Consider the following 20,560-nt stretch of genomic DNA (forward strand, 5'->3'; position numbering starts at 1 on the left):
AGTTTTCTTTAGCCACCCTCAGTAAAATGAACAATCCCCTCCCCAACACTATCTCCCCTCCCTACTGTTACAAACAGTTAGGACTTAGGCAGTTTGGAGACTTATGGGCAAATCAGGTTTAGATTAGGTGGGTACTTTGTTATCACTTACTGAGTTTGTGACCGGGGCCCGAGGGTACAAGAGCACCTGGCTCCCGGGGTCCCAAACAGACCAGATTTGGACAAAGTCCGAAGGCAGAGAGAGGAGCGTAGGTGAAACAAGAAAGGGATTTTGATTTTCAGTGAGGCCACTACAGGGAAGACAGCGGACCAGGGTCTCAAAGACTGTCTCCAAAGTGCTGAAAGTACATCTAGGTTTACCTAAGGAAAATATGGGGCAAAGGTCACTGGGTACCTGCAGGTGGGCAGTAAAGGTCAGGTCAATCCTTGTCTTAGGGTCAATCACAGGGGGTCTTGGTGGGGTTGGGACCCCGTCCGTCTCGCTTTGCCCTCCAGGGCTTTTGCCTGAGTTAAGAAGAAGAACTTTATCAATTAGAAAGTACCCACTGAGGTCTGAATGGAGGTAGTACCAGCAACCTCCTCCTTGGATTTGATTAATTGCTAGAGTGGCTCACAGGACTCAGAAAAGCATTTGACTTACTAGGGTATTGGTTTATTATAAAAGGATATAAAAGAACATAACTCAGAAACAGCCAGACGGAAGCATAGGGTGAGGTATGTGGGGAGGGCTTTCACTCCCCACATGCCTCTGAGCTCCATCCTTTTGGAGTTTTACGGAGGCTGTGTTACATAGCTGCACTTGATTAAATCAGTGGCCACGGGTGATTTAACTCCGTCTCTAGCCCCTCCTCTCCCTTCCCTGGAGGTGGGATGGGGTGAGGAGGGGTTGGGCTGAAATTTCCAACTCTCTGATCCAACTGTTGGTTTCTCTGGCAAACCAGGCCCTATCCTTAGGGGACTTTCCAAAGGTCACCTCAAGAACTAACAAAAGATCCTTCCATATCTGATCCCTTAGCAGATCACAAGGATTTTCTTTTCTTTATGAGATAACCCATAGGAGTCACCTGAGGCATGGAGAATAAATCAGGAAAAGTAGCAGAGAAGTGGTGAGGGATGGGTTTTAGGAGCCAAGGATTTTTATTGAATCTTTCTCTTGCTATTTACTTAATTCTTTTGTTACTTTCTGTTTCTCCCCTTCTGATCCTGAGCATCTGAATTCTGCTGGAGAAAACACCTAGTCATGCTGTCTGATTTTTAAATTCTCTTTATTGTTTTCTAAATTACAAAAGTAATAGGGCCTGGGTGGAAAAACAATTTAAATAGTCTAGTTGTGTGTTAAGTAATGAAGAGATGCCCTCTTCTGATACCTCCCCTTAGTTCTTTTTCCAGAAAAAAAAAAAAAAACCTCCACTGTTGTGCATCCTTCAAAAGACTTTATTTTTTATTTGTTAACACCACCCCCTTGGTAAAGGAGGGATGATAATCCAACTCTTCTTACTTACAGGATGCAATGAGGCTGTCTGGTCCCATGTAACCTCAAGGAGAAATAATTCTGAGGATTGTGTTTTTACTTGAACAAATTGCTTCCCAAATTGTTTATTTCATCTACATTTTTGTATCCTGGCATAGAGTTCTTCTTAAGAATACCTCCCCCCCCCCCCCCCCACCTTAGGGTTTGTCTATCTTATTAAAGAGTTTGAGTAGGGGAATGATAAAATGAAATTCATTATACTTAATTTTGTGGATGGAAGTTCTGGGGAGGAGTTGAGGGTGATTAGTTTCCTGATTTTAGGAAAGGAGGACAGATGTGTATTCAACTTTGGGAAACCCTCTGTGGTCTGGCTCACAGGTCTGTTGGCCTCACTTCTCAGCCTTTCTGTTCCTTTAAGTATCTCTTCAAGTTCTTCCCTGGTGCCCCAGTACCATCAGAGTTTCAGTTTGTCTGTTGAAGACTTGATTGTTTTTTCAGTTCTCTTTTCTTTCTGCTGACTCTTTCCTGGCTCTTAGAGCTAAGTGCTTCACTTGAAAGGTGTGCACTGTTTTGTACTGGAGGCCCTTAAGGAGGGGAGTGTTCAGGAGAGAATGATAGGATCAGTGGAGATTCTCACTGCTTTAAAGGTGGGCAAAAGAAGGTTTGCCTGAGAAATCAAGGATGTTAAAATATTTCTTTTGATATCTTTACATTGAGCTAGCAGTTTAGTCTCCCCTAAGGAATTATTAGTTCTCTTTTCTCTTCAGTAGTTAGGATATGGTGCCATTATCTGATTAAGCAATACTGATTTGAGATAATATTTTTGTAACTCCTACTCAAGAAGAAGAAAACTGTGTTGAAAGTTACTGGTTTAATTATATCTCAGTATTTTGGGGGATGATAGGGTATTTTGGGGGATGATAGGGTATTTTGGTCTGGATTTGATCAGGTGAGATGGCTAAACCTAAGGCTGATTCACCATAGAGATGATTTCACTCGTAGATTTTTGTTTTTACTTATGATAAAAGGAAATAAGTATTTCTTACAGATTTGCTTTTGTAGCCTGCTGGAGGCTGACTGGTCTCTACTTCCTTCCTGATCATGGGAGTGCTGCTGTTCTGGGAAACCAAGTGTCTGTTCTAGGCTTGCGGCCTGGCTCTCCACGCCCGCCATCCTGCTCGGGCAGGACTGTGGTTCCTGGTTCCTGGTTCCCCAGCAGAGAGCAGAAAGCACTGCTGTTTTTCTGAACTCCCATGTGCCTCTATGTGTGTGTGTTTGGGGGCGAGGGGGTTGCTCAAAGAATTGGGCACAAGGGGTTTGAATTTTTTGTCTAGTCCTGAGAACTAAGTGAAGTAAATCATCCCAAGTCCCTGAGTGTTTTGCAGAAAATGATTTAATTCAGATCTTGCCTGGGGCATCCAGACCCTTGGTGAATGCGGTGGAACCACTTTGTGGCAGCCCCTTCTGTTCCTTGTGGCACAGAAGTGCTCTAGACCAGAAGCGCTGCGACGCCAGTTTGTATTTCTGATCTGTGTGAACTGATCCTTTATTTATAAAAGCCAATAAAAATGAATTTTTGTCAAAATGAAATAAAAAAGGACCTATGAACAGATGTCCAAAGTTTTTATTAGGATTAGCAGACATAAAATTATTTTATAGCTTTAAGACTTTTAAGTTTTAATTTCTACAATTATCTCATTGTGGGCTCATACCAAATAATTCACTGCTTGGCACTGGTCCTTGAACAATGCTCTGAGGGACACTGCCTTACATCTCCCTTTGTTCTCTGATAGAACCCCTCATTCTTTTTCTTTTTTTCTTTTTTTCACATAGAACTCCTCATTCTTGAATTTAGGAGCTTAGTGAAGCCAAGTGCTATTGGGAAGGGTTGTATCTTAAATCACACTTGAGCACTGTCTCAAGTTAGGGTATAGGAAGCACAATTTAAAATTTCATTAACGGGGCACTAAACGGATGTCAGTTGAGCATCCGACTTAGGCTCTGGTCATGATCTCACGGTTCGTGAGTTCGAGCCCCACATCTGTGCTGACAGCACAGAGCCTGCTTGGGATTCTCTGTCCCCTCTCTCTGCCCCTCCCTGACTCATGCTTTCTCTTTCTCTCAAAATAAATAAACATTTTTCATTAACTTTGAAATATTGTTACTGAAGAATCAGGACGTCAGTGTTTGAATTGCCCAAGCAACAGATCTGGAGCTATGTGAAATTTGAGAAACTTAGTAAAATTTCTTAATTCCTTAAAAATCAATCTGTTACTAAGATAAGTGAGGAGAAATATTTGTCTTTTCTTTGCCACCAATTCCCAGATAATGTGGTTGCCTCCAGAAAAAGACTAACCAGGGGCACCTGGGTGGCTCAGTCGGTTGAGCGTCTGACTTCGGCTCAGGTCATAATCTCACGGTCTGTGAGTTCCAGCCCCGCGTTGGGCTCTGTGCTGACAGCTCGGAGCCTGGAGCCTGCTTCCAATTCTGTGTCTCCCTCTCTCTCTGACCCTCCCCATTTATGCTCTGTCTCTCTCTGTCTCAAAAATAAATAAATGTTAAAAGAAAAAAAAAAAAAAGAAAAGAAAAAGACTAACCATCCTGGGTCATGTATTCCAGAAATCAGATTGTGCAGTTAGCGTTGCTAGATAGGATTTTTGAGTCACTGCTTAAATCATAAACTTTTCAAAGTAGAAGCGCTTCCCTGAGGACCAGAGAATCTTACCTTTTCTTTTTTTTTCCTCACAAATTTACCATAGCTTTGATCAAAGGATGAATCTTTCTTTAGTTCTTTCCATAAGCAGAATTGAACTTCATGACTACGTTAGTGTTATCAAAACTTGACTTGACTTTGAGGCTGGGATGCTTAAATTACCGTGCTGGGGATTTAAAATTTCACTTACTGATAGATTTAGATATTGTGAATTTTGGCTTCTTTCTTTCCCTACTCTAAATTATATTTAATGTTTACTTTTTAGGAATTACCCAACTCTGTCTTTCTGGTGATGGAGGTAGGTAGTAATATGTGCTGTTTAATTTACTTCAGATTCCTTTTGATTAATATGTACTTTAAAATTGACAGTAGATTATTTTTACTTGAAATTTTGAATTAAACTCCATTTAGTGATTTATATTCTACTTTATAAGGAATATAAAATTTTTTGATTCCATAGTGCTTATGTTTTTCAGACTAGATTTACATTGTACACAAAGTATTTTTAATTGAAATTAACTGGTTGCAGATTGAATTAATCTTGAATCGGTTCCCTTATTTTAATTATTTTTTCTTCTATGTATCAGTACTGCAATGGTGGAGACCTGGCAGATTATTTGCAAGGTAATTTTTGTCTGTCTGTCAGTGTTCAGTGAAGATAGTACTGTGTGTGGTCTGTTGGATCCTGAGAGTTGCTTCTGAAGTAATGCTGACCCTGTTCTCTGCACTTGTATAGAAACAGTCAATAAATGTTTGTGTACTTGTTTAAGTGTGGTCACTTTGCCAACCAGTTGTCATTTGTTGTGGTTTTATTCCTAAACTTTATTTGCTTCTAGGTACTTACTTTATGTGTGCCTCTTTCTGACAGTGTTTGAGAGACGAGTCCTCTCCCCGAGAGAGAAAAAAACAAATATGTAGGTTCCTTTCTTCAAAAGACTCTGCTGAGTTGCCATCAGTGGGCCTTTAGTTCCTTCTGTTTCTTTAAAAAAAAAAAAAAATGATGAAAACATGTATCTAAGAATGTGTTTGTTAATGAGAATCTTTCTTGTAAATTAAAAAGTTACAAAGGATTAAAGGTAACACTGAAATTATTTCGTGGCACAGAGGTGAGATTTTAGTACTAGATGGTGCTAGAAATTCTGCGTCCAGAATGTATGTACATAGGATAAAAGGTGTTCAGATCAATTGTGTCTCTCACAAGTAATTTCTAAATGGTGTTAGATGAGGCCGGCATCTACTTGTTCACTCCTTAAAATGCAAGGGAAATATGCAAAAAAACAAAAACAAAAAACAGTGAAAGGTTGATAATACCCCAGCCTCTAAATAGATCCGGGCAGTTGATGGCAAAGTCACCGACATCAGTAGATACACTTGCAAAGGGTATAGACAGTTTTAGAGCATACTAAAAATGTTCCATTTCACCTAGTAATCAAGGAGTGCAGTTGCAAATTTAAAAGTCTTTAAAGTATAAAACATTGCTCACTTTCAAAAGCTGCGTGGAGATTACTAGAAACAACACTGGGAGTGTTGCCACAGGCCACGACCGGTTGGTTGGTGCGGGGTGAAGTGGCCCTGGGCCTGAGGCTCCGGAGCATCTCCTTCCTGGCCTGGACCGGGCTTGCAGGGGACCGCGACGACCCCGGGGGCCGGCCGACACTGCGGATGTCACATGGGCTCTTCCGCCAGGCACAGCGGGCGAACGACAGCAAAGCTTCAACCTGACCCGGGAGATGGAGGCGGGAGAGGAGCCGAGACCCTCCTTGTCTCTGCGCCATGCCTCCCCCCCCCTCCTCCCCGGCCCCTTAGTCCCGCGTGTTGTGTTCCTGCCCCAAGAGGAGACCACCGGGGCTCCGAGGCTGCTGCTTCTCCGGCTTCCCTCGCACAGAAGTGCTACCCGGGAGTGGGGTGGGGATGGGGGTGGTCTCCGGGGGCGGGGAGGGGGGCGTCTACCCTGCCCTCCAGTGCTGTGGGCCCTTCCCATCAGCCTAGGGAAAGGGCTGTGCCTCTTCTAAAGCCAGCACGCCTTAGGGAAGGCCCCGGAGAGAAACTGGATTTGGAAGTTCCTTTTAGGGCTATGTGATTGCTGGGAAGGGTCAGGGGGAGGAGGGAGGGAAGAAACTGGTATAAATGCCCCCCCCCCCCCCCATTAAAAAGATTATAGTTGAAGATCCAGTGTAAGCCCTTCTGTAGTCCTCTCCTGGCTTTCCCCCTTAAAGACAATGGTTATCTGGAATCTGGTAGTTTATTCCATGTGCAGTTTGTGTTTTTCCCAACCGAGATTCTTTTTTTCTTAATCCTCATTTGGTGTTTTATGTAAATATTCTCATTTGGTTATATATGTATATGTCAAATGTCACTTACTAATAGGACACATGAGACAGGCACTTTGGGTCACCACTGGTGGAAAGTTCAAGCTGGAAAACACCCTGCTCTACATCCTTCTCAGTCAGTGACTCTCTAGTTCCTTGATGTTCTCAGTGATCCAGATAAACGCACCTTTCCCCGGGGTCAGATTGAGTGGCACCCTATCAGTTTAGTGCCCTCACTGGAGTATCAGTTTCCCTCACCGACAGAAGTCCTACTCGCTGATACAGGCACTGTTACTGGGGTAGGTCGCTTTGACAGCAGTTTTGTCCCTTATGTTGAACTCCATGTTTGATATTCCGGAGCAGTAGTGTTAGAACAGGAGGCCCCAGAGTGAGGGGTGTATGAGCCTGAGTGTCGGAGTCAGACAGGCAAGCCGCTCCTCACATCCCGTAATTGCTGTGATTTTGGTCGAGTCACTTAGCCTCCTTCTGGTGCCTCTCTGCTGTAGTTCTTACGGGAGTCCCTTGTCATTTGAAAACACTTGTAAAGGCATATAAGAGACCTCAAGGAATTTTCGAGAGTTAAACTGTCCAGTATGGTAGCCACCAATCACGTGGGACTATTGAGCTCTTAAAATGTAGACTAGCCTGAAGATGTGCTGTAAATGTGAATGTATTGATTTTCGAACGCTTCAAGGAAGAAAATGACTGTATCTCATTAAGTATGTTGATTATAAGTTGAAATCACATTTTGGATGATTATTTTCACCTGTTTCTTTTTACTTTTTAAAATGTGGCTACTAGAAAATTTAAAAGTTAGGTATGTGGCTCACATACTGTTTCTGTTGGAGAGTGCTGGTCTAGAAGATCTAATGCCATTACTTCACAACACGATGATGATCATTTAATCCTTCTATTTGCTTTGTTAAGGAAAATGCTATTAATGTTTTCAAAAGCTAGAACACGGATTCTACTGATTGCAAGTTTAAAACAAATTTTAAGTTAATTATCAAGTTGTACTTCAACATGAATTCCAGCAGAATATTGAGTGTGGCAGGAGTGGCTGAGCCTGCTCCCTCCGGGCTGATTTGCTCAAGTGCTTTTTGCATTTATTTTTTTTGAAGAGTGTCGATGTTGGCCATGCCTTTAAAATAGTAAGTTTTTAACATGGGAAATACAGTTTATAGGATCGTGATGAGAAATATGCATTCCACGTTCGTAAAAATATGAATATTTACTACAGCGTGTGTTCAGAAACAGCTTATGTTAGATCATTAATCCCCTTCCCCCACCCACCAACACACAAGAACAGCATTAGAATTTGGACTCTGAAGCAAATAAATTTTAAGTGTATTCAATTGTATGTCATGGAGCAAAAGTACAAGTTCTAAGCATCTGCAATCATTTGAAGTAACAAAATGTTTCTAATCCCTAAAATGAAAATGTAAATGAATGAAACAGAAAACAAATACTGCCCATTTTAATTTTGGCAACGTAACTTAAGTAGGCATTACAAAAATAAAGCTCCACACTCCCATCATTGGTTTGACCCACCCACTGAGGTCCGGAAGAATACCCTCCATATTTTTAGCAGTGTTTATCTCTAAGGGATGGCATATGGGAGATATCACTTTTTATATGTTTTAGTGTATTTAGATTTCTTTCTTTTTTGACAGCATCAAAGAATAAAAATGGGGGATAGGTTAAGAACAGCCCTCACAGAAAAAAGTATTTGATAATTTTTTAAACCAAGAGGATATATTTTATTTGAGGGTGTTGAGGGCATAAAATGTCATTATCACATGTCATTGAAATGATTTTAAAACTATAATATTTCATTTCCAAATGTAATGTTATTTTTATCTTCTTAATTGCATATGGAAAGGTCATGTGGAACATATTCTAGAGTTGTAAGGGCAGAAGTATGTTCACAGAGGATTTAGTAGACAGGGTCGTGGATGTTAAATCCTAATGTAGATTCCAGGAATCACACTTGGGACTTCTAGAGATCCACAGGAATAAAAAGTCTGTATTTGTGTACTGACTATGTTTGAGTACTTACTCTGTGCCAGGCTTTTTCTAAAGTCTTCATTATTAAAGGTGCTGTCTTGTTTGATGGTCACAACAGCCCCAGGTGGTTAGTCTGATTTTGGCTTTCTATAGATGAGGAAGTAGGCACAGAAGGTTCATCTTCCAGGGTCACACAGGAAGTAGGAGGAGGAGCTGGGATTTGAGCAAAGGCAGCCTGACTCCAGACCCAGCTGTTAACCATTCCGTGCTCCAGCATACACACAGGCACACTTCAGGATTTACTGAATGATGAGCACCCTCCAATAATGTTCATTCTGTCTCTTTACAGTAGTGAAAGATACTGTGGTAGGTCAGGAGTGTTGCAGGGCAGGGGTGATGAGGGGAGGGAGATGTGGGAACACGGATCCCTGCCTGACACCTGCAAGTGGTGGTGAGGTCCAGGTCTCTATGCAAGGATTTCACCTGTCTTTAATTTGTGTTCTTGTTAATTGTTGGAAGTACATATGGACCTTTATCCCAGATATTTGGCTAGTAAGAAGGGGAACTTGACTTTTTGTCTTCTTAAGGGAAAGTACCTGTTGTGTGTGCAGTAATGTGGACACCTTCACAGTAAAAACAGGAAAGGAAAAACACCAGTGAAATGAAATGCAAATGTAAATCAGTTCTCTTTACTACAGATCGTGTAAAATGTTTGAGGTGTCTGATGTCTTTTCATAGACTTAAATTATTAGAGTAAAAGAAAGAAAAAAAACCTGGTTCCTTATTCCCCCTACATTCTTAACTCGATTCTGTTGATAGAAGATGCAGATGGTATTTGAGTTTGTGTGCTTAAATATTTATGCAATTCCTTTTCTACCAGCTAAGGGAACTCTCAGCGAAGATACTATTAGAGTGTTTCTGCATCAGATTGCAGCTGCCATGCGAATTCTGCACAGCAAAGGAATAATCCACAGGGATCTCAAACCACAGAACATCTTGCTGTCATACGCCAATCGCAGAAAGTCCAACGTCAGTGGTATTCGCATCAAAATAGGTAAATGGCCACATAGCGTTTTATGCAAAAGGACGCTTTTGAGACTTCTTAGTTTTGGATGATTTCAGTTCAGCTTTGTAGAATGACGGGTTTTGTTGATGCACTTTGGGCATTTTTATTGAGTTCAGTGAGGTGCATTTGGATATGGGAAACTTTACATTACTGGTAGCATATGCTGAATCTTAGGACCCAGGGGCCCATGGACTCCCAGCAGCAAACCCTATCCTGCTTCTCATCAGAGGGAATCTGATGTGTTACAGTCCTGGCAGCAATGGAATGGCACTGGTTCTTTACAACTCATGGGATTTTAACGCAAGGGGTCGAAGAGACCATTTAACTCAGCCTTTCCTTTTTGGCTCTTGTATGTCACAATTATTTCAAGCAGTTTCTAATAATAGGCATTTTTTCTTTTTTTTTCTTTTTTTTTTGTAATAGTAGGTATTTTTCAAGCTTTTCTTTTTGTACAAAAAAGTACAAATATATATATATATATATATATATATATATATATATATATATAATTTTTTTTTCTTACCAGTATTTAAAGAAATTTCTGATTTCACATGTGTTACATATGGATCTGGAGAAGGCAAAAAAAAAAACCCAGTTCAAATTCTATACCTGGTATCGTATTTAGTGAGAGCTGCCTTAATGAATCATCTGTTACAGTTAGCACTTTGTCTTGCAAAGCTTGGTGTTCCCTCCTTGTTTCAGGACTGGCAGGGCAGTGACTTGTTCAGCTGGTGGCCAACACTGTTTTTTAGCCTGTGGAAATTGAGGTAGCAACTTTTCTCTTTGGCAGACGGGCTTATTCAATAAGCCGCAAATCTCTCACAATTCCTTGTGCCCTCTTGTATCTTGAAGATACGATCTGTGTCAAGCATGAGTAAAAGTATCGTTTGTTTTTCTCCTTTTTATTTTGTGATACAGCGGATTTTGGGTTTGCTCGTTACCTGCATAGTAACATGATGGCCGCAACCCTGTGTGGGTCCCCAATGTACATGGTGAGTGAGGGTTTTTTTTGTCCTGACATGTGTAGATGATGGCGCCTTAGCCCTGGGATTTAAGTATAATGGTAGTTTCCAACTAAGATGGGATTTTATGTATGGTCTATCTTGTCGTTTGTAATTGCCAATAATTACTAACATTGATTATGTTACTGATAATGCTATAAGTCATCTTTTGCTTTAGCACAGTGGACCGGGGGTGCCCGGGTGGGCCAGTCAGTTAAGCATCCGACTTGGGCTTGGGTCGTTATCTTGTAGTTTGAGCCCCGCGTCGGGCTCTGTGCTGACAGCTCAGAGCCTGGAGCCTGCTTTGGATTCTGTGTCTCCCTCTCTGCCCCTCCCCTGTTCATGCTCACACTCTCTCTCTCGCTCTCTGTCTCTCAAAAATAAACATTAAAAAAAATTATTAACATAGTGGACCATAAAAGTCACTTTTACCCACTAGTTTAAATTAAAAAAGAAATTAGTTATTATGGTAGGAATTTCCTATTAGATTACCCTGAAAATAAAAATTGATTAAGCATGGTCATGTTACACTTGATGTGTAATATTTGGGAAAACTTGAAAAAAAACCCACAACCTTTTGGGGGCATTTCTTCATTTATAGGATGAACATGCTCATCTTTTGCATGTTATTTCTCTTGACAAGATCCCTGTGTCAGAAGGTTTTTCAGGGCACTGGGTGGCTCAGTCAGTTAAGCATCTGATTCTTGATTTCAGCTCAGGTCATGATCTCCCAGTTCATGGGTTTGAGCCCCAGTGCAGAGTCTGCTTGGGATTCTCTCTCTCTTCCTCTCTGTGCCCCTCCACTCTCCTCTAAATAAATAAATAAATAAATAAATGGTATTTCAATTAGTGTTACACTTAAAGCTGAAAATTCTTAGTTCTCCCCTTTATCCTTTCATATGGATGTTTTCAGGTCTGATAGGGGAAGGCTATGAAACTTCTGAACTAATGTGAAGCATCAGGCCTGGAAATAGCTTAATTCTGGGCCTTCAGAATTTTGCAAAGTACATCAGTGTGCCTATCTTAATTCAAAATTTAAAATGGGTTTGTGTTCAATGAGGATTTCCTCTAATCTAAATCAACTCTGAGATTAAGGAACTAGTAATCAAAGTTAAAAAAAAATCTTTTTTAAATTAGATTGACTTTCTTGATCATAATTTTACTGCTTATCCAATAAACTTTATCATTTAATGTCACTTAAAAGTGAGTTTGTACTTCTTGAGTATGAAATGCGTTCAGGCTTGAACCATCGCCTTGAGAATGGAGAGAGTGCTTGGGCCAGTTCTTAAGGGAGTCGACTCAGAAGCATACTAGGCACGACAAATAAAAATGGTACACGTGGAAAAGAAAGTTTCACTGCTTTAGGTATATTTGACATTTCTATTTAACATTTGTCCAGATTGATGGTATTTTTAAAAAGCAACATCTAGTGAGAGGTGGGAACAGAGCTGTGCAAAGCAAAAGAGAAAACGTCTTTGCTTTTTAGACAGTCCTTTACCGTGTTTTCATGATAGTTTGTATATTGTTTTAAAAGCTTTCAAATGACAGGAAAAAACTTGTGTCCCTATTGTCCACATTTAACAAAGTTAACATTTGGCCATGTTTGTCTTGATCTTTTTTTTTTTTTTTCCTAGAAAGGAGGAAAATCGTTCAGAAACAGTCCGAGTCCTTTATATCTTTCCCTCTTTCCATTTTCCACTCTCCTACCCCAGAAGTAGCCTCTGTCTTGTAGTTGGTGTGTGTTTTTCTTTATTATAAACTTAATGCTCTTACTGTGTTGCTGCCCATGGTAATATATAGAAGTGTTTGTTTCTATAAATTGCTTCTTTTCATGCCACATTGTTTTTGCGATTTACCAGGAAACCCCAATGTATGAATGTGGTTTAAGTTCACTGCAGGATCGTCTGATCAGGGAAATGTCACAATGTGATCCTATTTCAGTAGTTCTGTTAGGAGCATGACCTTTACCAGTTAATTAATTTATGCATATTAATTATATAAATAACATAATGCATGTGTGTGGAATGTTTCTATCCCCAGGCTCCTGAGGTTATCATGTCTCAACATTATGATGCTAAGGCAGACCTGTGGAGCATAGGAACGGTGATATATCAATGCCTAGTTGGAAAGCCACCTTTTCAGGTAGCCTGACTTTTTACTTATGTGCTTAATTTTGGGATCTTCTCATTTTGCAGTTGCCTCTGACTTCTAAAACGGGGAATACTTTGAAAGCAGTGTTTTGGGTTCCCTTGTGACTTAGTTTGATTTTCTTACAGGCAGAAACTGCTACAGAGAGCTAGAATGTCTTTTGCTTTTCCTTTTTTTTTTTTTTTTTTTTTTTTTTAACCTGCCTTCCCTTTGTACCTGGCCTGAGCATAAAGCCTGTTGTATGTTTACAAGCTGATGAAAACTAGCCAGGGTCCGGACTGACAGCCTGGTGGGAAATGGGGGTGAACAGTGATGTCGGCGCTCCCTGCTTGGCTTGGTTTGGGGGTCCTGCACTCCCAGGTGAGGGCTGGGCCTGGTCTGGGAAGGTAACTGGAAACTGTCTTCAGCTCTCTCTTGCCACCACTGCTGGGTGAGAGAGAGTTAGTTGTTCAGTCTTTATGGAAATTATTTTGGGTTTTTCTTCCCACCCCACCCCCATATCCCGTCAAAAAGAGGCCCTCTAGAACTCATCATGATGACCCCTCCTGAGTTCATAACTGCCCAGTTTCAAAGAGGTTTTTTGAATCTGAAAACTGCAGCAAAGTAAAATTATCTGTCCAAAACGGTGTTAAACAGTGACACAGCCAGTGTAGACACTTAACTTTCTCAGTCTGGTTTGTCACGTACGGGCAGCTTCACTAAGCCAGCAGCTCTTGTTCTGAGCGTCCTTCCTGTTGCTGTGGAGGGACTAAAAGTTAGAGGTAGGTATACTTTGTTCTCTCCCTTGAACCCCTGACAGTCCTAAGGTAAAATATACCTTGAGTTTTACACAACAGAACTGTACCTGTTTGGTAATGTAACCTCCAGAATACTGATTCTTAACTTTTTCTAAGTTTCAGGCTCCTCTAGGAGGCTGAACTCAGAAAAGAGACATTATGCCTGGATACGCAGAATTTGCGCCCAATTTTAGAGGTTTTTAGGTTCCTAGTGCCCATCTGTGGTTCCTTTAGCAATCCATGACTTTCAGGTTCAGAGTCTATGTTCTTTGGCAAGAATATGAGTACGGGTCACATGATTTGAAATTTTTGCCCCCATTATTTAGGAAATAAAACCTTTTTTTTTTTTTTTTTTTTAACAGGCCAATAGTCCTCAAGACTTAAGGATGTTTTATGAAAAAAATAGGAGCTTAATGCCTAGGTATGTGTTTTGGTTAACACTGGGTTTTATTGTCTGTGAATACAACGTTAAGTGAACTCTGTGCTTTATGTGTTTCTGTGCGCGTGTGTGCTTTATCTTTTTCTTATTGGATTTTGAGAGGCTGGATTATTTCTCACTTGCATTTGTTTAAGCCATGCCCTCTTCCAGACAGAATTGGAGGTGGCTCCTTTTCTAACAGACAACTCTAGCAGATATTAGTGCCAAGCTAAAGTGGTGTTAAACTCCAGGCTGCCCTTGTGAAGTGCTTTATCGCTGCCGACATTCAAACAAATAATATTGAGAAGCACAGTGCAGGGACATTCCCAGACGGATGCTTTTTCTCAAAGACAGTTGCTTAGTGCTTTGGTTTTTGTTTCTGTTTTTCTCCTGTAAGAAATGTGGTTTTACTGCAATCATCTTCATATAAAAAGTAGTATTTGTGAAAGTGCATTTGCCTTTTCCTTTATCATAATGAAGGCCAAGGTCATATAGCGAGTATGTATAAACTCATCACTTAGATCCTTTTTTTTTTTTTTTCCTTTTTCCCAGTATTCCCAGAGAAACATCACCTTATTTGGCTAATCTCCTCTTGGGTTTGCTTCAGAGAAACCAAAAAGACAGAATGGACTTTGGTAAGTAATATTTTCAAATTTTGTATTTCTGTGTATCCTAAAAAGATTTTGAGAAGATGCTATGGAATTTTCAGAAGAAAATTAAAGTCAAAAAAAAGAAAAAATTAAAGTCAATTTCTTTCTTTCTTTTTGTCTTTTTTCTTTCACTTATTTTATAAATATTTATTGAGTGCTTGCTATGTTCTAGGTACAGGAAATAGAGTAATAAAGAAAATCCCTGTCCTCATGTAGCATATATTCTCTTGGGGGGGAGGCAGACAGATGATAAACTATAATTATAAACCATATAGAAGGTGATAAGTGCTGTGGAGAAAAAGAAGGAAGAGAAATGTGGTGGGGAAGGGATGGAGATTTTAAATAAGGCAGCCAAGGAAGCCCTTTCTGAGAAAGTGGCCTTTGAATAAAGACTTGATTGATGGATGGCAGGATAGTGAGCTAGTGGGCAGTGGGCGGTGTGCATATCTGTGGGAAGAGCTTTCCAGGCGGAGTGAACAGCCAGTACAAATGCCCGAAGCTGGGAGCGTGGCTTGTAAACTGGGGGAACAGTCAGAAGGCCAGTTAAAGACTGGGGCTTTCGCTCAGTGTGCTGGGGAGGGTTTGAGCAGAGGAGTAATGGGATCTGACCGATGTTTTCAAGTGGCTCGTTCTGGTTGCTTGTTTTGAACTCTGGTGAAGGGTGTGGAGGTAGCCCGAGGACCGACGAGGGAGGCCAGTCGGGAGACGGCAGTTGCTCACTTAGGCTGGGATAATAACAGCAGAAGTGGTGAGGAGTCCGTTGACTACTGGATCTTTTTGGAGGTAGAAGCAGCAGTGTTTACAGATGAATTGGGTGTGCGGTGTGAGAGAGAGAGAGGACGCAAAGAGGACTCCAGGGTTTCTGGCCTGAGCACGTGAAGGAATGGAGTTGTTGGTTACAGACACAGGAAAGGCTGGAGCAGGATATGGGGCAAATCAGGACTTGGGGTTGACCGTGTTAAAGTGAAGATACGCATTTGTGTAACTGTAGATGTCAGAAGGCACTTGGCGTTCAGAGGACAGGTCTAGGCTGAGGGTATACTTGGGAGAAGGTGTGGGAGGAAGGAGAAGAGAAACACTCCATAATCCTGGTCGAAAAGTCGCTGGCCTCAAAGATGGAGTTTAGGGAGACAGGGAGGGGCAGCTCCGTGTTAGTGACCCTTGTGAACATGTGCTCTGTGGCCACTTGGTTCTCACCGTGGCCTTAGGAGAGCAGCTGTGGGTGGTTTTAGATTTTTAGACTTTAAAAAAAAAATTTTTTTTTAATGTTTATTTTTGACGGGGGGGGGGGGGGGGGGGAGGGGCAGAAAGAGAGGGAGACGCAGAATCCAAAGCAGGCCCCAGGCTCTGAGCTGTCAGCACAGAGCCTGACTTGGGGCTTGAACTCACAGACCTCCAGATCATGACCTGAGCTGAAGTCGGACGCTCAACCGACTGAGCCCCTAGATTTTTAGACTCTTAAGGCAAAGCTTCTATCATTGATTTTGAGCCTTTTTTCTTTTACAATCTAATCACTGAAGCTGAAACTTTAAGTATTTTAAGTTAACACAGTCTATTTTCAAATAATATTTTACCACCTCTTGTGTGATGAAAGAACTTGGAAAGCTTAATACTGTAGGCATTATCCAGTTCTTGAAGGTTTTGAAAGGCAATTTTTCCCTGAAATTGTTTGGGCCTCAGCTTCTCTTTGGGGCACAGTTTGTTAACTTGTTCTTATCAATGTAAACATGTAAAAGATTGTCTTTTCAATCCTGTTCTTAGCAGTCATGTGTAAAAACAACATGACTCAAACTTAAATGTCAGACCAGAAAAACCATAAAACATGTTCAGTGAAAATGCTTATTAAATTAACCTTGACCTTGATGTTTTTAGGGAAAAAAAAAGTGTTTGATTTTTCCTATAGTAATTAGTCGTAATAGTAATAGCGATTTGCAAAAACTTATTCCAGAATTTTGGTCTGTTAATGTGTATTGTGGAAGTCTACAAAGGCTTCTGGATAAGACAGACCAGGGTTTGAAATCTAGTCTCTAAACTTACTAGCTCTTTGACACTAGAGAAGATACATGACCTTTATGTGCTTTAATTTCCTTATCCATACAAGGAAGGTAATGCCTTGCATTAAGTTTGTGTGGATTCAATGACCTGGTATGTGAAACATTGTCCTAGCATATGTTCTTAGTAGACAGTGGCTCTAATAGTTTCCATATAGGGGAAGAGAAGAAATAGCTTGAATATGTATTAAAGTTTTGTAAAGTTGGAGTTAAATATCAGCAATCTACTTGGTAGATATTTTTATCTTTCAGATGGAGAAATGAAATTGAGAGTTGCTCTATAACCATGAGAAATGTGGGTCAATAGTGAAACAATATGTTCATGGATAATAGTTTTAAAATTATAGATTATAGGGGCGCCTGGTGGCTCATTCAGTTAAGCGTCCAACTCGTGATTTCAGCCCAGGTCATGATCTCACAGTGAGATCAAGGCCCGTGTCAGGCTCCGTGCTGACAGCTGACAGCTTGGAGCCTGCTTGGGATTCTCTCTCTCCTCTCTCTGCTCCTCCCCTGCTTGTGCTCTCTCAGTCTCTCAAAATAAATAAATCAACTTAAAAAAAAACGATAGATTATATTAAATATTTATATACTTTCCATACCATGGCAATTGATTTGGAATGCGGTTTCGGAGTGTTTGCATTCAGTTCTTTTTTTAATCTTTTCTATTTCATCCCTATTATGCCCCTTGTAAAAATCAGCATAAAAAATCTTATGTGGCAAACTATAATTTATATAATTTATATATGTATATAAATTATATATATATATGTGTGTGTGTGTATATATATACAAAATATAATATGTATATTAATGATTGTTCTAAAAGTGATCTCAGGTGGAGGCATCTGGGTGGCTCAGTTGGTTATGCGCCTGACTTCGGCTCAGGTCATGATCTCGCGGTTCGTGGGTTCCAGCCCCGCGTCGGGCTCTGTGCTGACAGCTCGGAGCCTGGAGCCTGCTTCCGATTCTGGGTCTCCCTCTCTTTCTGCCCCTGCTCCACTCACACTCTGTCTCTCTCAAAAATAAATAAACATTTTTAAAAAATCTTAAAAATGAACTCAGAAAACTCACGTTTTCCTTCAAAAGCTTCCACATTTCCTTGGCAAGTCTCGTAACTGATAATTTACTCTGAGTGGCTTTTGGCGATGCTTTGCAGCGGGACTCATGGGACCCGTCAGAGTAGAAGGAAGATACGTTAGATCCTGAGTTAAGCTTCTCCTGGTCTTGCATTGCCTCTTTTCGACCTCCATGCTGGTACCGTGTTGCTCTCCTTGTCTGCTCTGCGAGATGTAATAGCACACAGGTCCGGGACTTCATGACAGACGAGATTTTCTTTGTGGGTTTTTAAAGAAATAGTGAAACACTCTAAACACGTACGAAAATAAAATAACTAAAATAACAAACTGCCGTGTACTCACCTGCTTATGTATCTTTATCTAATTAGCAGGCTTGTGTCGATTTTGTCCTTGGCGGATAACCAGAGAAATTAAATCAAACCTAGAGTTTTTAAAAAAATATGAAGCCAGCTGCAGGAATCTCTCTTCCGGGATAGAAGGATAGGATTTATTGCATAAATCAGCTGCCTGGATTGCCTCTTGGGACAGTTTACAACAGCCGTGCCTCATACACATGCTTAGGAAGGAAAGGCCTGCTCACAGCCGTCCGTGGGGATGCTGCTTGAGGGACGGCATGTGTCAGGGAACGTGTCTGCTTCGGCAGCTCAGGGCTTCCCGTGCTGGTAATGGGTGTTTTGAGAACTCAAATTACTATTCTTAATTTTTCACTGACTAAGAGTTACTTATAATCTGATCATTTTTATAGATGAGTTATGAAAATAATATGCTTTTACACTGAAAGAGATAGAGGCTACGTGAAGAAGTTCATGATAATCATGATCGAAGAGACACTCTGTTAAATTCTTTGACAAAGGTTTAACCTGTCTGCTGGTCAGCATCAGTTTAAAGGCTGTATTCTCCTGTTTCCTTACAGAAGCATTTTTCAACCATCCTTTTCTTGAGCAAGTTCCAGTGAAAAAATGTGAGTACCCATTTTTTTGCATTTTTACGTGAAGAGTAAGTGCAGGCTTAAGGAAAAATTAGTGTTTTGTGTTACAAAATTAATTTCATTGTGCTTCTCAAGATTCCATTGAGCTTTTCTTAAATACCCGTAGCTGTATTTACTTAATTACAGTTGTTCGTCCCAAATCTGGGTGGAAACAGTTTTAGTAATTGCTGCATCTTCAGTTTTATCCATGGGAGGTGTAATAAGTTGGTGAGTGTGAATTTGGGGTCAACATGAAGGTGTAGTAGGGTTTTTTTTTTGTTTTTTTTTTTAAATTATTTATTTATTAAAAAAATTTTTTTTTAACGTTTATTTATTTTTGAGACAGAGAGAGAGAGCATGAATGGGGGAGGGTCAGAGAGGAGACACAGAATCTGAAACAGGCTCCACGCTCTGAGCTGTCAGCACAGAGCCCGACGCAGGGCTCGAACTCATGGACCGCGAGATCATGACCTGAGCTGAAGTCAGATGCTTAACCGACTGAGCCACCCAGGCGCCCCTACATTTATTTATTTTTGAGAAACAGACAAAGTGTGAGCGGGGGAGGGGCAGAGAGCGAAGGAGACAGAATCTGTAGCAGGCTCTGGGCTCTGAGCAAGCTGTCAGCACAGAGCCCGATGCGGGGCTCGAACCTGCCAACTGTGAGGTCATGACGTGAGCTGAAGTCGGACGCTCAACCGACCGAGCCACCCAGACGCCCCGAAGCTGTAGTGGTTTTGACAGGTTTTCTGTTAGACAAGCCGTGTAACTGCCGTACAGAGTGACGTCTGTCTTCATCCGTGTCTCTTCCCCCAGCCTGCCCAGTCCCGGTGCCCGTGTATGCTGGCTCTGTCTCCGGCAGCTCCTGTGGCAGCTCCCCGTCTTGTCGTTTTGCCTCTCCACCGGTAAGCTTTGCTTTCATTGACGGTAATTTTCAGTTAGTGCTATTGCATCTGTCCACACCTAAGCCTACAGGCACACTGTGGATGACCTTTTTATGTGTCGTGTTTACTGGGGCAACTGAGGTTTGGGGAAAGAGCATTATTGTTGAGTCAAATAGACAATAGACCTAGATGTGGATCTCTGCCCTTACGTAGCTATGTAAGCTGCAGCAAGGAATGTCAGCTCTCTGGGCCACTTGCCTCTGAACAGCGGGTACAGTACTCTCACCTCGTGCCTTAGGGGGTTGGAAAGAATGATCATTGCAAAGGGTACCTATTACAGGTAGACAGGTAATGTTTATTTTATCTGAGTGTCATGACACCAGCTGGGTAGTTATGGTATCTAGAATTTCCAGTGGCGGTGAGTGCACTTTCCGCGGACCCGGACCCCCACAGTGGCGGCTGCCAGCCCTTCAAGACCTGCTCCCCACTGGCCTCCTCTTCCTCCTGGGCTCCCTGGCCATTTCTCCCACGGTTGTCTTTCCTCCAACCTAAGTGCTTCTTCTAGACCCTGAGAGCTTCTGCTCACTACATCTCCCTACTCCACTCTCCCAGGGTTTTACTTTGCCCTTTTCTGACCCTTGCCCCAAATCTCTGTTGCAGTGTGGGTTGTGACCTTGAGGCTTTTCCATAAGCTGAAGGTCCAAGGGCTCTTGCGTCAGCTATTGTGAATATTTTCCAGATTAGCCTGGCAGACATGAATTTCTTGAATTCTGCTGGCAGAGCGTGGGGCAGTTGTAAAAGGAGATGATTGTGTAATTAGTGGGTTCAACTCAGAGGTTTAAGAGCATGGGGCTTGGGACTTCCATATCCCTTACTTGCCACAGTTAACTACGACAAATGACTTAAACTCTCTTAACCACGTTTCTCATATGTAAAGTGAGTGTCATTTACCTATTTCGTAGAGTTTTTTAAGGATAAATGAGCAAACACACTTTTACTACACTGTCTGGTACATAATAAATACTCT

At 41.4% G+C, this 20,560-nt stretch overlaps 1 protein-coding gene across 3 annotated transcripts in view; it reads left to right on the plus strand.

The window, feature by feature from the left end:
• Positions 1 to 20,560, plus strand: part of ULK2 (unc-51 like autophagy activating kinase 2) — an 84,781-nt gene that overhangs the window by 8,359 nt on the left and 55,862 nt on the right. For all 3 annotated transcript variants that reach the window (XM_047831990.1, XM_047831991.1, XM_047831989.1), the window contains exons 4-12: positions 4,449 to 4,481; positions 4,771 to 4,807; positions 9,380 to 9,553; positions 10,484 to 10,557; positions 12,607 to 12,708; positions 13,853 to 13,911; positions 14,461 to 14,543; positions 18,599 to 18,646; positions 19,466 to 19,554. In XM_047831990.1, the coding sequence (XP_047687946.1) occupies positions 4,449 to 4,481; positions 4,771 to 4,807; positions 9,380 to 9,553; positions 10,484 to 10,557; positions 12,607 to 12,708; positions 13,853 to 13,911; positions 14,461 to 14,543; positions 18,599 to 18,646; positions 19,466 to 19,554 (699 nt within the window). The remainder of the gene's footprint in view (positions 1 to 4,448; positions 4,482 to 4,770; positions 4,808 to 9,379; positions 9,554 to 10,483; positions 10,558 to 12,606; positions 12,709 to 13,852; positions 13,912 to 14,460; positions 14,544 to 18,598; positions 18,647 to 19,465; positions 19,555 to 20,560) is intronic.

The sequence above is a fragment of the Prionailurus viverrinus genome, chromosome E1 (assembly GCF_022837055.1).
Source record: "Prionailurus viverrinus isolate Anna chromosome E1, UM_Priviv_1.0, whole genome shotgun sequence".
In the NCBI taxonomy this organism is placed as follows: Eukaryota; Metazoa; Chordata; class Mammalia; order Carnivora; family Felidae; genus Prionailurus; species Prionailurus viverrinus.